This window comes from Musca domestica, unplaced genomic scaffold (assembly GCF_030504385.1).
Source record: "Musca domestica strain aabys unplaced genomic scaffold, Musca_domestica.polishedcontigs.V.1.1 1, whole genome shotgun sequence".
Classification (NCBI taxonomy): domain Eukaryota; kingdom Metazoa; phylum Arthropoda; class Insecta; order Diptera; family Muscidae; genus Musca; species Musca domestica.
Window position 1 is genome coordinate 19,401,240 of NW_026712114.1, and position 15,393 is coordinate 19,416,632.

The window sequence follows — 15,393 nt, forward strand, 5'->3', positions numbered from 1 at the left end:
AAATGTTGATGTTTTTTTTTTAAGTTTGGCTTAGCGTAGCGAGATGGGGAAAGGGGTAAGTAGGACCCAAAACTTTTCATAAATCAATACAAAAAATATGTATGAGTGTGTGTGTGTCTCTGGCCGGGTTTGTTTATGTGTATCAGTGTGCGAATGATTTGCAAATAAATATTTTTAGCGGGAAAATGTTCTATTTTTGTTTTGGGAAAAACTTCAGTTTTTCATATATGTTTGTATGTATATGTGTACGGAACGTATCCTAGCCAGTAACATTTGCAGGCCGGTTGGCTGCCTGGTAGTATTGTGTTGATGTTCAACTTTGCCAGCCAAATACAAAAAATTTGATTAATTGCGGCAGCAATGGGTGCCACATTCGTTGCATACCCACAGAGACACAGACACACACACACACACAGCTTTCATACTCCACATTACATCTACGAATATTGGAAAAAAGGGTTTTTAGAAATTCAAAACTTAAACTATGAGAAAACGATGATACTTCCGGTTTGTATGGATGTTGGAATATAAGAATTTAAGTTTTTTTCATTTTCCTCTACAAAATATGGGACACTTTGGTGTGAGGATATTATTATTTAGCAATATTGTTTAATATTGATTTTTTTCTCTCCTCCAACTTTTTGGTTTGTTTAATGTATTTTCCAAGTTTCCGGCATTTTTGAAAAATTTTCTTTGCAAATTCACTGGCTTTTCAAACAATTACACATACACACACCCGAAATATACGCATATTGAAATGTTCGTCTTTTCCGTTCGAGCGTGTGTGTGTGCATGTCTTTGTGTAATATTTAAAATTTCCATTAAAACTTTAATGTTTTGACGTAAAGGCGGCAAGTAAATGAACTTTAGATGATTTAAGGAAATTTTGACAGACATATTTAAGAACACAATTTTCTGATTGAGGAAATTGTTTTAAAAATTCTCGAAAAAAAAGTTCTACAGGAAGTTCGTCAATTGTTTGGAAAATTTTGCTAATAGAATCTAGGGATTGTTATAAATTATTTATAAGAGTAGTTTTTTTGTTGATATTATTTTTTAAATCGTTATTGAAAAATAATATTAGATGGGGATAACATAGAAATTAAATAAAAATAAATACATCTGCAGACCTATTCTGTTACATTTATTCATGGACAAATTGTTAATTTTTTTATTATTGTAAGAAAAATAGAAAACAAAAATAAGTCGGTCCACATTTTTAGTGTCGCAACCGCAAATTCTTCCCAAAGTATTTCCAATTTGATATTTTGAAATTTAAAATATTAGAATATTATCCAAAAAAATATTCAATGCATGCCCTGTTCTGGAAATATAGTCGATGTAGGGCTATGTAATATTTTAATGATTTCGCAAAATTTTAAATTTACGCATTAAAGTTTTTGATTTTTCCGAAATTCCATTTTTCTTGTTTGTTTAGCAGATAAATATTTTTTTGAATATAAACGTAGATTAATTGAAAATGTTTTTGCAAGACAATCAGAGGTATAAACGTAGATTTTTCAAAAATCTAATTCTTCAAGGACTATACATGCTATTATTGTGAATTTTTTGAAATATATGCATCATAATGGCAGAGCTATAAACGTGGATTTAAAAAAATCAACGAGAGTTATATTTATTTTTCAAGAATTATCAGAGCCATAAACGAGGATATGAATGTGGATTTCTAAATATAAATTTTCAAGGACAACCAAAATAATTAAAATATTTTTTCAAGGACTATGAGAGCTATAACGTGCATTTTTAAAAAATATTAATTTTAGTTAATGTCGATGATTATTTTAAAATATTAAAATAAATTTTTAAAAACTATTTTTTAAGGACTTTTAAGGCAAAAATCGTGAATATTATCTTATTTCAAGGACTATTATTCCCATATCAAAGTTATGAAGAGCTTTTAGGATTTAGGATTTTTTAAATAGTTGTATAAGACATATCAAAGCCATAATCGTGTTTTTTTTTTTTTCAAAATAATGTTGTAAGGACTATCAAAACAATATACGGGCAATTTTTCAATAAGATATAGATGGAAGACCCCAATGAAGTTTTTTTATTGATGATAGATCTTTATAGGGTCTTCTATTGGCAAGATGCCGCTATGAGGTTCTATAGGTAGAGGTTTTATATAGATGACCATGTCTTCAGGTCAGGTCTTCAATAAATTATATCTAAGGAGTCTTCTAGTGATGAACTCTATAAGGCCTTCTTTAGAAAGCGTGCATATATGTGTTTTTTTTTTTTTTTTTGTGTATACAGATACATACAGAAATTTACGAGGTCCCCTTTATGAGGCCTTCCATAGAGATAAGACATCTATGAGATATATCAAAAGATCTCAAAGAGCCCTCATGCACATAGAGAAGCTCTATAGAAAATATCAAATATCAAATATTTTTATAATCTAGGGATTGTAGCTTTTATTTTTTCATAGTATTGTGAGATATATATACAGTCTATCTGAAGTCTAAATTTCACAAATTTTAATGTTTGCATAAAACTTAGGTGGGAGAATTTGATTTAATATTTTCTCCATAATTTTAATTATTTACGAAAAGAAAAATGACAAATTATCTTAAAAACTTGGAAATTCCCTCATATGGAGGTTGCTAAAGCTATATTGACTAGTTCAAGAACACGAAACATAAAATTACAGCTAATGGATAAATAAATATTGAATTGACTGAACATAAATACATGTGTTTTGAGTTTTACCTTTATTAAAGAGTATCTCCGAGGTGTAAAAGCTTCATAACTAATCATGTAAGAAGTCGACGAAACACGGATATAAGCCGGCAATTTTATATGATGATTTTACAATTACCTGAAAATGTCTTATTGTAACAAATATCGACTAGGATTGCTATACGACGACCAAAGCAAGAACCATTCGGAGGACCAAAACTTCAGATACCCATCAATTTTTATAGGAAGTGGTGATTAAATTTCTATAAAATCGTTTTATATAATTATAATATCTGCTAGATCATTTAAATTTAGTTCGAGGAAAAAGTACCCGAATATAAAAATCAAGTTGCATTTCGAAACCTCCACAGTCTTTAACATGATTTGGTTCTTTAATGTCATATAATAAACAAATGCTTTTTATACCCTACACCACAAGGTGGTCAGGGTATTTTATTTCTCAGCAAACATTTTTATATAGAGCAATATCGTAAGAATATATTTTAAAATCAAGCAAAATTGATGATTATATTTATTTTCACGTTTCAAGTCGAATATGGGCAAATTATTTAAATAGATAAAACACAAACATTGATTAATAGGTCGTTTAACAAAAACCAAGACAAATTTGACTTTTGCACCAGAACACATCGCTGATCAGCTATGATATAGATCAACAGTGTTCACCTGTGCTAACACATGAACACTGTTAATATAGCGAATTTTCACAAATAAAATTATAATTTTATATTATCACTAGTTTTTTGATTATTAAAAAACAAAGAGAAATTGGACTGGTGAGCGACATCTTGTTTTTGAGTAGCGCTGTTATAGATAAATCGTAGTTTTTTAATAAAAACTCTCCACGTTTTCCTTGTATTTAATAATAATATTTAATTCTTTTATGAATGAGGTCTACCACCCTTAAAAAAATCGTATAAATATATTTTACAGCGGAGTTATTGCTTTTCATCCCGTAATTTCTATTTTAGTTATAATACTAAAAATATTCTGCGCGCCAAAAGGAAAGCCAAATACCTGGTGAGCACATTACTAATTTTTAAAGACCGATTTTTTTAATATCTGATTTTCGTTAAACTTTCTCCAAAAATGTTAAATCTACGCCTCGAACTGCCTTTTCAAAAATCATTTCCCATTTTTATTTTCAAAACTCACCCAAAGCCGTGACAAATTAGTTTCAATAACATTTACGGAGACAATCTCCCCATAAGAAAAAAAATATATAGAACAAATGACTCTGACAATTTGTAGGCGGCCTTGAATTAAGTTTTAATAGTAGACATTGTCAACTGACTATACGGTGTCCTATTTCTAAAGCAAAGAATGACATTTATTTTTTATTTTTCGTTTGTGTGTGAGCTTTTATTTTCAGAAAATATTTGTCCAAAGTAATTTAATAAATCACTTTATTTGTTGTAAAAGTGAATTTGGAATATTCTTAAAGTAAAACAATTTCAAGTTTTCTTTTTCTTTCTCTCTGTTGCCATATTTTTTGCTAATTTTTAAGATATTTTATTTGTTTTCTACTTTTGTGGGAGGTATGGTTTGGTTGGCTGGCTGGCTGGCTGTTGATTTAAGTTTGTTTTCATTCCCCGCACATTATTATTCGTTGAGTTGCATTTCTAAGATATTGCAAATTTTATAAATTTTGAAGGCGTTACCTTTTTTGTCATTATTATTGCGAATAAATGTTGTGTGTGTCTGTGTGTGAGTGAGTGAATGCTGCTCAACTGTCTTCTCCACAATACATATGTACATTCAAGCCAACAACAATCTCTCCGTGTCTATTTTTGAGGGAACAGTTTTCCTTCAAAACGAAAAAAAAGAATCTATAAACTTGTATACCAACACTATTACATTAGAAAACTTATAGCAGAAGTTGGCAGAAAAACGAATGAAAGAAACGAAACGAGCCAAGTAGTGTTGGTGGCACTATCAAAGAGGAACCTTTTTTCCCAAATGGGTGGAAACACCACCTCCTCATTCTTGTCGTCTGTTGTTTAGCAATGACTTCTTGTTTTACGAACTACAACTACTAACACTACTACTACTACTGCGCATCTATTAGGCAACGAACGAGCACGGAAGCACAAGACGAAGAAGAAAAATGAGCATGATTTTTGTAAAAATCTAGTATATGCTAGGGTTTGTCCGAAAGACCCAACAACCATCCAACCAACCAACCGACATACCGTCCGACCGAACGTCTCAACCCGATTTCTTTCTTTGCCATCCATGCTCCTTTACATTGGCTGCCTTGCTGTAAAGTTCGTTGTGTTGCAGTTGAGCTTTCTTCGTCTACTGCCACAGTGAATGACGGACGAACGCCAAGTACCTACCTACCTACCGACTTTCGAAAAGAGTACTACAGCGGTTGTTAGCAGGGCTTTCATGGGAAACCCTTAATTTTGTTAGGTTTTTGAGTTGTGTTTAGTTTAATTTGAGTCGTTTCACCAAATCGCTGATGACGATGAAGTTGGCCTCTTTTGTGACGACAAAAAAGGGCTCTTACACCTGCCTTGTGAGAAGGTTTTGTTTAACTTGTGTAGTAGTTGTTGTTATTGTTAGTAAAGTATCATAATAACCATTGTTGTTGTTGTTATTGCCGTCGTCAAGCAATTTCTACTCAACCCAAATCACCACCCACTTTTTGGTTTTAACATCGGCCCACCATCAGCCCTCTGCCTGATGATATATGGAGCCGGGTGGTGTGTGCAAGGCAGCAGCAGAGAGAGAGAGTACCCATCATGCTAAACAAACCAACCCACTGGCTGTAAATTGTTGTTGGAAATTTCTTGCCATTTTTTTCCAATTCACACACACACTCACACACCGAGAGATGACAACAACGACGTTTATACTTCAACGTCTTGGTCTTACTTTTTGCCATGCTTGAAATGTTTGTCCATGTGTGTGTCTGTGTCTCAGTGAGAGCTTACCAATAGCTTGCCAAATGTAAGGGTGTATGTGTGAGCCAAAAAACGACAACTACTACTACGATGACGACGATGAAGAACACGGCAATGGAGTAGTGCTGTATGAGCCATTTATTTGATTTTGACTGAAATCTTGTGATGCAAATGTGCCAGCACTCACTCACTCGGGCGAATATAACAAATGGGGATTGGTTTTTGCTAAATCACACAGCAGCAACAATAACAACAACACGAGCACTAAAATAGGAAGCCTAGCAAGAATAGAGCAGACGGTGAGATGCCCTGAGAACTTTAGACGCTGGCGCTTTTCTTTAGCTATTCCAAATGCTGCTTGTTGCTGTTGCTTTACGGTTGGCGAGGATTGGGGAGGCCTAGCACTGGCTTGCACTGAGAAAATACCCAATCTTATGGAGTTTTATGGGGGAATTAACCAACAACAACAACAAAATGGCAAAATGTTGCTTTTGATATTTTTCTGCTCATTGCAGCAGGCAGTCACTTTTATGGATGTGTGTTCGTTCACATCACGAAGTGATTATAAGCCGTCTCATTTCATCTAAAGACAAATAAATTTCAAATAATGGCAACAAAAGTAACAGCAACAACAACAACATGTAATCTACAATTTGCCAACCAGCCACTCTCACCCACAATAATGAGTAATCTCATTTAACTCTTTATCAAAAAATGAGAACTCTCTTTTATTTTTTCAATATTATTATTATTTTCGCATAATAAATCATTTTTCCCCAATAATTTTTGATTGAATTATTATTGCCCGTTAATATAACCGGGAAAATTTCCCATATTATTTTTATTAATTCCCCCATAAAATCAACTAAATTCGCCGCAAATGCCTCTCTTAGTCATGCAAAGAGCATTGTTCCATTACTCTCCCATACTCTTGTGGCTCTCTTTTTTTCAGTGTTCGCAATTTTGATGGCAGCAATAATAATGATTTACTTTTTGACAAACACATGCGCTTTTTATCTGTCGCCTTAGTGTTGTTGTTGCTGCTGTTGTTCGTCTTGCTGCCGTTCATTTGATGCGGTTGAGCCATTAGCCTCGTAAAACGAACAGTCATCTCTTTCTGGCTTAGGAAAATTTATGACACTCATTTAGTAAGAAAAACAGGTAGTTTTCCTTGTCTTGCGCACATTTCATAAAATTTATTTCGAATGAAATTTAATGGCACAATTGTTGCGCTCCTTGGGCACAAACACACACACACACTCGCACACACATGCTGGCAAAACATTTGCCTACCTCCTAGGCGAGAGTAAATTTTACTACCACCAGAAAAATGAGTTGTTTTTCCCAACACTGCACACACACACACACCAACAAACACACACTCTCGCCCCGTTCGCTGAGAACAAGTATCTGTGTGAGGTGTCGTCGAACAGGCACACAGATACAACACCACCGCTGTATGTGCGTGCGTATGACTTGCTCGTTCGTTCGCCTGTCTGTTGTTCGGAGTGTGCAATTGTGTATGGCTGTGTCGGTGAGTTTGTGTGTGTGTGCTTTGTTGTTGCTCTGCGGTGCTGTTATGTTGTTTACCCCCGCCAAGTTTAGTTTTCGTTGTGATTGACAAGCCCAGTGTGTATTTGCCTTCGAAACGCGTACGACGTGCTGCTGTGCTGTGTGGATAGTTACACCACGATCGAGTAGAGTAGTAGTAACCAGAACAACAGACACATACAATAAATAAAAATCTATATTTTTTCGCCAGAGTCTTCGCTCAACAACCAAGAAGACCGACGACGAACCAGCAAGCAACCACAACAAACATCATCAATCCCAATCAAAAAAGATCACAACAAAAATTTTTATTTTTATTATTGAATGTAACAACAACACGACAAGACATATAATCATCATCTTTCTAGTAAAACACAGAAGAAAAGAAGTATAGCCCCTCAATAAAAAAAAAGAAATTAAATAAATTTTGCAAAAGTTTAGAAAAGGGGCCGTGAAAATTTCAAAAACTCTGGAAAAACAAAATATTGCACAGCATACATCAACAACAAAAAACGGCGTATTTTTTGTTTTGGAAAATTACGGCGGTTTTCAAAAGACCCAGCATAAACGGCGGTAACGCGTCTCCATAAAAAACAAAAATAACAACAAATTGTGAATTTAGTGAAAATAAAACAAAAATAACTCAAAACCAAAAAGCCGTCGCTTTTTGTGGGCAAACGTGAAAAACGCGCGCGCGATTTATTCTTCGTTCGGTTTAATTTCAAATTTAAGTTTTTCTTTTGGTTTTCCATCATCCAAACAACCAACCATCTTCAGTTTAGAGGAAAACTGTGATACAACTACAAAAAATTGTTTAAGTTTCTTTTTGCAAAATAAATAATTTTTACAACACAGTGGTATACGAAAACAAAAATATATTTTTTGGACTCCCTGCAAAAAACAAAACAAACAAACAAAAACAAATCATAAAACAAAACAAGAAACATGGATTTATGACCCCCCACACAATAATAATAACAACAACAAGTAATAAATTATAATAGTTATAACAACAACAACAAGTATACTAAAAGTCATGCTTAAATAATTGCAACAACAACAACCACAACAAAATTGTATACGATTTTTTCTAAAACAAAAATATAAAAATTAAAATTATTACAAAAAAGAAAAGTTTTTCTTATAAATGTGCCTAAAAATAAGTCAAAGCAAAGGAAAAGCAAGATAAAATAATCTATAGAAGAAGAAGAAGAAAATCATCACCTTACTCCTTCCTCTCCATACAAAGTGACTAGTGTACAAAAAAATCTTGGAAAAATTAAATTACAACTTTGAAAAGCAGAGTATCTTTTTGTTGTTAACCAGTGTTGTATACAGAACATCGCCAACGAAAAAAAATCTACAGTCCAATTGCCGAGATTGGTTGTAGCTTTTTTTTAAGTTTTTACTTTTTTGTTTAATTTTTAACAAAAAGTGGCACAAATCGGGTTGGACACCGCTCCTAGAGCATTAATGGCTCAACCTAGGGTAAGTATTGCAAGAAAATTTCATCATGTTAGGGAAAATTATTGTGTGAAAATGCTTAGGGTACAGGGTGTTAAAGTAGCGACGGCATTTTGTCATGGGCCAAATGAAGTGGCGAAATAAAAAAAATATTTTAAAAAGATTAAAAATCATAAAATTAGTTTCTAAAAACGAACTCTAAAATAATTTTCCATAGATTTTCAATGGAAAATGTATTTTTGAAAAAAATCAATAGTTACCTTAGTGTTATGGTGGAGACAAATTTGGCCAAGAAAGCGCTAATGTTTACTTCAAAATCTCCTTAAATTAAATAAAAAATAGAAAATATTAAATACGATACCGAATTTTTTTTATCAAATTATTGGTGTCAAATACCTTTCAATTAATTCCAAAATTTGGCCAAAAAAAAAAAAAAAACTCCAGAATTTGGCTATATACCCGTCTTTAATACTTTCACATTAAAAAATAGAAAATAGAATAGAAAGTGTTAATTCCTAAAACTCAGCCGAATATTCAATCACACTATTAGTAGCAGAAACCTTTCAAAGTTTGGGCAAGAAAAGGTCAATGTTTCGGCAATATCTTCTTAAATTATAAGGCCATATGTTTGCCTTTCCTGTTTTTATCAAGTGTCAATTTCCAAGACTGTGACGAATATTCAATCACCTTATTAGTGCCAGAAACCCTTCAAACATTTTCAACGATTTTGAAATCGTCTAACAATTCTCTAACAAGGAAAATACTTAAAAGTGGACAGCTTCCCCGAAGTCATTCAAAAAATTTTCATAATTCCATTTTTTTAAATCAATTCAGAACCAAACAATGTTCGACTCTTCCGAAAATGGAAAATAAATTTTAAAATTCCCCATACCAAAAGACAAATTTCCGACCATAAAACGACAGAATTTTCTCTTCTATATTTCAAGTAGATAAAATGATTTGAATCTCAAAAACTTTTCGTCACAAAATATTTGGATCAGAATTGAACTTTGTTAGAATTTTCAATGAAAATAAGTCGTTTCTCATTCCCATTACTGAAAAAATTGGCATTTTGAGAAACGCTCATATTTTCTCCTTGATTTATTAGTAATTTCGAAGAGATAGATAGAGATTTGGATTTCTAAACATGCCTATATTTTCTACAAAGTCTGTAGATAATCTTTCTTTTGGATTTTCAAGTGATTTTTTGTGGATTTCCTTGTAGTGATAGGTAGTGATTTCAAAGGGAATTCTCCATGAATTTTGAAATGTCCTATTACAATATCATTAACTTTTGATCTCAGAGCCCCTGATGCCTCTTCCCGACTTTCAAATATCAGTTAAATAAAATATAGTAATTTTTTCCAAATAGCAGAACTCTTGGAATGACCATAATTTGATCTTGAAAATACGCAGAATATTTATTGTTCAAACCAAGTGCAATTTTCTTTCAGTGTATTAAAAAAGGTTTCCTTTATTAAAGAAATGAATGATCCTCTACTACATTTCGGCGAAAGAAAATTTAGTCAAGTCTGTATTAGCTATTCCTGATCAATTTTCCCTGAACTTCCATTAGCATGGCATTTGGAGTTCAGTCAAGTGAATTTTTCTTAGTTCGATTTCTAAGAGATTTCAAGGGAGCCCACTTTTAAACGTCTATCTCTTATAATGTTTTCCCCAAACACAATTAGGAGTTAAACGCCTTTTTTATCCTGAAACCCCCATTGGAAACTTCCCTGCTAAATCCTCGAAATTTTCCTCGAATTTAATTTTCATACCGTTCAGTCAATATTGAAATTATATTCACAGATTTGGAGGACATACATTAGTCTTCTAATTTGTATTTCAAATGGATATTTTATAAATTTTTGGCAATGATTAAGTGATTATGTCCATCCTTTAAATTAACCATATTCACATAATTTTAGCAAAAATTCTGAATCTCTACCTTTGTACTTCCACGCTTCCAATACTTAAATTTTTATTAAATTTTCCTGAAGAAATTTCTCCCATAAATCCCCTATATCAATCTTTTGATTTAAATCACCAAACCCAATAAAAATTCCACCAAAACCCTCTGCATACTTTTAGGCAACTTATGGCAACATTAGCGTCGGCAAAAACATAAACATATTTTTTATTTTTATATTTTTTGGAAATTAGTTTGTAAATATCTTGGCTAAATGTTATTAAACATTTTCATCCGTCTTGATGTTTTTTCATTAATTTTTTTTTTGCCAAGTTTGTTTTTTGTTAAATTTCAAGCTCATTAGCTCGTGTTGATTTTCATTGTTTATAAAATTTATTAAATATTGCCATTATTATTATTGGTGTTATTATTATTGTTATGGTGTTGTGTTTTTTCCTTGTGTGTCTTGAACGGAAATTATATTTAATTAAATTAACATGGATCATGCCATGATATTTGGCTCAAAAAACAATAGGACCCCCTCCTTGTAAGATCTCTCCCTGTGAGATGATGATCGCTCAAAACAGATAGACAAAAAAAATGCGTGAGCGTTTGCGTAAATTTTTTTCAAAACGAAAAAATACAAAGGCCAAACTAAAAATATATAGAAACAAAGCAAACGAAGAAGAAGAAGAAGTAGTAGAAAAAAAAAACAGAATTTTGTTTTAAAGAAAATAAATTGCGTGCTGATGGTTCATTTAATTTAATGAGCAACAACGGCGGCGTGCAGCAGCAAAAGCGCACAGCATATACTCTACACAACATTCATTTAAGTGAACGCTTTTGTATGTACGTCACTTGTAGTTTGTGTTGCCTTTTTTTGTTTTTCGAAACAGTTCAAGTAACTTATCTTAACAAAAAGAAGAAAATGAAAAAAATGATTTTCTTGGTCTCCTTTGAAGAAAAAAAACGCTCGTTTTGGAGGGAAATGGCATTGTGTTGTGTTTGGCTTAAATTAAAAGTAATTTAAGGAAAAAATTGAAAATGATTAAATTAAATATCATCAAAAATTGTATTTGCCACACATTACAATAAACAAAGGAATTTTTGTTGCAAAAATCCAACAAGAAGAAGATACCAGACTTTCTTTGCACTTGATTACCAATCATTTAGAATGCATGGCATTGTGTGTGCCTGATATTCTTTAACACGGAAGTGTTCATTAACCCCCCTGTTTTATAACTTATTTTTGGTAATTTGTTTGGACTTTCAAAATTATGGGTTATGCCCCGAGCCAGAGTTGTTAAGTTGAGGACATAAACACTTTAAGGTTCTCCAAAAAAAAAAAAAAAAAAAACGAAAAAACTTATTTTTTTTTGTCAAATTATTTGTCTTCTTCGTTTTCCAAAGAACCACAAATGAAGTTATGTTGTTTAAGCTGTCTTTTGTAATTATTTTAAACTTAAACACACATTGTCCTTTATTTGACCAAAAAAAAGGAGCAATTGTTGGCACCCGTCGATAGCACGCAATTGCCTCATCATCGAAAGGCCTGGGTAATTTGTTGGCCCTCCATTATAAATATTAACTTTGGTATGCAAATATTGCAAATTGAGACTGAAATTGTTCTGAGGAATTATTTCATTTTCAAAAGTGAAAATGGTAATTTGTGGTGAACCTCAAAGGTCCTTAAAATTCAAAGAGAGACAATGTGCCAATGGGAGATCTTTTCAAAAACCAAATAAGCTAAAGGAAAAAAGTGAGCAAAAATGAAAAATTAAATAATCAAAATATATGTGTCAGCTTATGTTGGTTGAAGGCCCCGTGATAGCTTAACTTCCAAAGTTTATTTTTTCCATTTTCCAAAATTCTGCTGCTATTTGCTTTTGTCATAAACGCATTTCTTTTTTGTTTATTTAGTTTTAACATTATGGCTTAAACTAGTTTAAATTGAATTCAGTTAAACTGTTGCTAATGTTTCAAATAAACATTTTTCCAAGTTAGCATTAAACACACATGTTTAAATGGACATTTTCATATTCAATTTTATTGGTTATTGAATTGTTTGAAATTGTATTTGCCGGACTTGTTAGCACAACGGTGAAAAGGTGTTAATTTTTTTGTGAGGAAGAAAACAGCAACAAAAATAACAGTGGCCATGAACAGTGAAGGAAATTTGAATAGGAGCAGTAATAAAAAAGGGCAGAGAAAAGTGACAAATTTTCAAGTTGTGAATTTTAAAAATAAAACTTAAATAAGAAAATTTTCCTATTTCTAAAAAAATACAAAATTTAAAATTAGGTGTAAACTTTTAGGCAATTTGGCTCCTTTCTTCTTTTTATTAAAAAAAAATTGTAAAATATCCCACTTCTAATTATTGTATTTATATTTCCTTAATTTTCTATCTCTTCGAAAAAACATAATTTTCATTTTAAATAAAAAATTAAAATTACCTAGATAATTTCTAAAATTTTAATTTTTACACCTCTGGTGGCCTCATCTGTTCTCTTAATTCTAATATCAATATTTCCCAGATCCATCAAGGTTTATGGAAGTTATGATAATTTTAGTGCAGCAATTCAATTCATTTGAACCCCATCAATTTTCTTTTGCAAAAAGTGATGCATAGTTTTAGGCAAAATTTGAAATACTTTTAATTTTTTAAATATTGTGGATTTTTATTAAATTTGAATATTTCCGAATATTTTGTTAAAAAAAAATAATACGTAGATTGAAAATGATGGAACTTTTAGGGAATATATTTTATTTATTTTAAATAAAATTTTAAAATTATTTAAAAAAATACTAAAATTCTATCTTCTACACAGTTGGTACCTCCAATAGGTCTCACAATTTCGATATACATATTTTAGAAATCCACATAGAATTCTTGGAGTTATGGCCATTTATATAAAATCGCCCATAACATTTAGATATTTTTTAGTTTCCCCTTGGCCAATACCTGATGCATATTTTTAGGCTAACTTCAATTTTGTTTAATTTCATGGATTTAGAAGATTTTGTATCAACTTCGGAAAATATTTTTATATTTCAATTAGAAAAAAAATTATATGAGAAAAAAATTAAATTTATTTTTTCAAATTATTGGACTTGAATTTCGTCTGGCAATTAAAAAACATTTGTCTTTAAAGTTATAATTTGAATTTTCACATTTCTAGAGCTGTGGCTGGTTTCTTTTCCTATAAAAATGTGAAATGAAAAATATATCCTTTATAAATTTTTTATTTGACATTGCCTTTTTAATAAAAGTTTTATTTCACATTTTTTAGAACAAGAATAGAGGCTCTGAATTTTATGTGATTTGAACTTTTATTTCACATTTTTTAGAACAAGAATTGAGGCTCTGAATTTTATTTGATTTTTTTTTTTTAAATATTTGTATTATTTAATTACAACTAAATAAAAATTAAATAACAAATAATTGATTTTTTGTTTAATTTCCATTCCATTTATCTGTCATTTTTGAAAAATAATAAAAACTTGACTTGAGTTTTATTTCCTTCCATATTTAGATTTCAAATTTAATAATATTTCTTTAAATATATTTTATTTTTAGTTGCGTTTTGTTTATTAATCATAACTGTTTTTGCCATTATCGAGAAATAAAAATGAACAATTCCACAAATAAATTACTTTGTTATTTCAATTCCTTCCATCTCATGTTCTCCAAAATTTACTTCTTCGCCTACATTTAAATAACAGCGAAAAAAACATGTTGAAACTAAATTGTTTTAACATGCCTTAAAAATTAAGTGTCTAACACCAAAAATCAAAAAACAACATTAACAACAACAACACAATCACAAATAACTTAGGCGGGACACATAGAAAACCTGAAATCACTGGAGAAACCCAGAGCGAAATAAAAAGGAAGACCAAAAAAATGGGAGTGTACATCATTTGTCTTCTAGAAATACAGCAACAATAAAAAACTGAAACATATTAACAATGATTGGAAATGTAATCAAAGAAACAAAAAAAAAATGAAATGCCTTTTTAGGTTTTATTTGTAGGCTAGGTTAGGGAACACCTCCCCAGCCATGAAACCAAAAGTCAAAATTTAATTCAAGGATATGTTTTGTTACTCTAAAATAAAACCATAAAAATTTAATTTTTCTAACACATCATATTACAGTTCGTTAAGGGTTTAGAGTTTTAGTTTAAATTGCTATTGTTGTTGTTGGTTTTCAGTTTAGCTGTTGGTTTCACTGCCTCAAAACAAATGTTGCATATAACCTTTAAAAGCAAATTGTTGCTTTATTGCAAAACCACTCTAAACTGTCTGTAAATGTGTCTGGTTTTGTCTCCCGTGTACATCCTATGCAAAACTAAACAACAACAACAGAAATGTCTATATATATACATATACATATCTAGACTATGTAGATGGTTATATACTCCAATTGCATATGACCTAGGAATTGCAGAGGACACCCTCGTTTATGGTATTTTTGCAAAAATGCAACGCCAACATTTGCATGTAGTTTTTTTTTTTTGTATACTCTCTCCTGCTGCTCTCTCTCCTCTCCACCTCTCATGGTGTGTAAAATTGTTGTATATGCAATTTTTATTAGGCTGCTGCAAAAGGTTAACAAAACATCACCATAAGCTTTTTGGGGTTTTCGAATTCTAAGCCAGGCAATGAATGAACAACGACCTACAAAAAATGTTGCAGCCTCCCACACTTCTCTCCTCCTGAAAAACCCAAAATGTGGGCATTCATTGTCACATTTTGAAACTATTTTTTCCTAGTTTTTCTATGGAGTTTTGCTGCAGCATGCGTTACCCCCCAAAAACCCAAACAAAATGTTGTTG

General features: G+C 31.4%; 1 protein-coding gene across 1 annotated transcript in view; it reads left to right on the plus strand.

Moving 5' to 3' along the window:
* Window positions 1-7,242: 7,242 nt before the first annotated feature.
* LOC101893144 (homeobox protein homothorax) overlaps window positions 7,243-15,393 on the plus strand; it is a 195,304-nt gene continuing 187,153 nt past the window's right edge. The window contains exon 1 of the mRNA XM_005183744.4: window positions 7,243-8,672. Coding sequence (XP_005183801.1) covers window positions 8,658-8,672 — 15 coding nt within the window. The 5' untranslated portion in view covers window positions 7,243-8,657. The remainder of the gene's footprint in view (window positions 8,673-15,393) is intronic.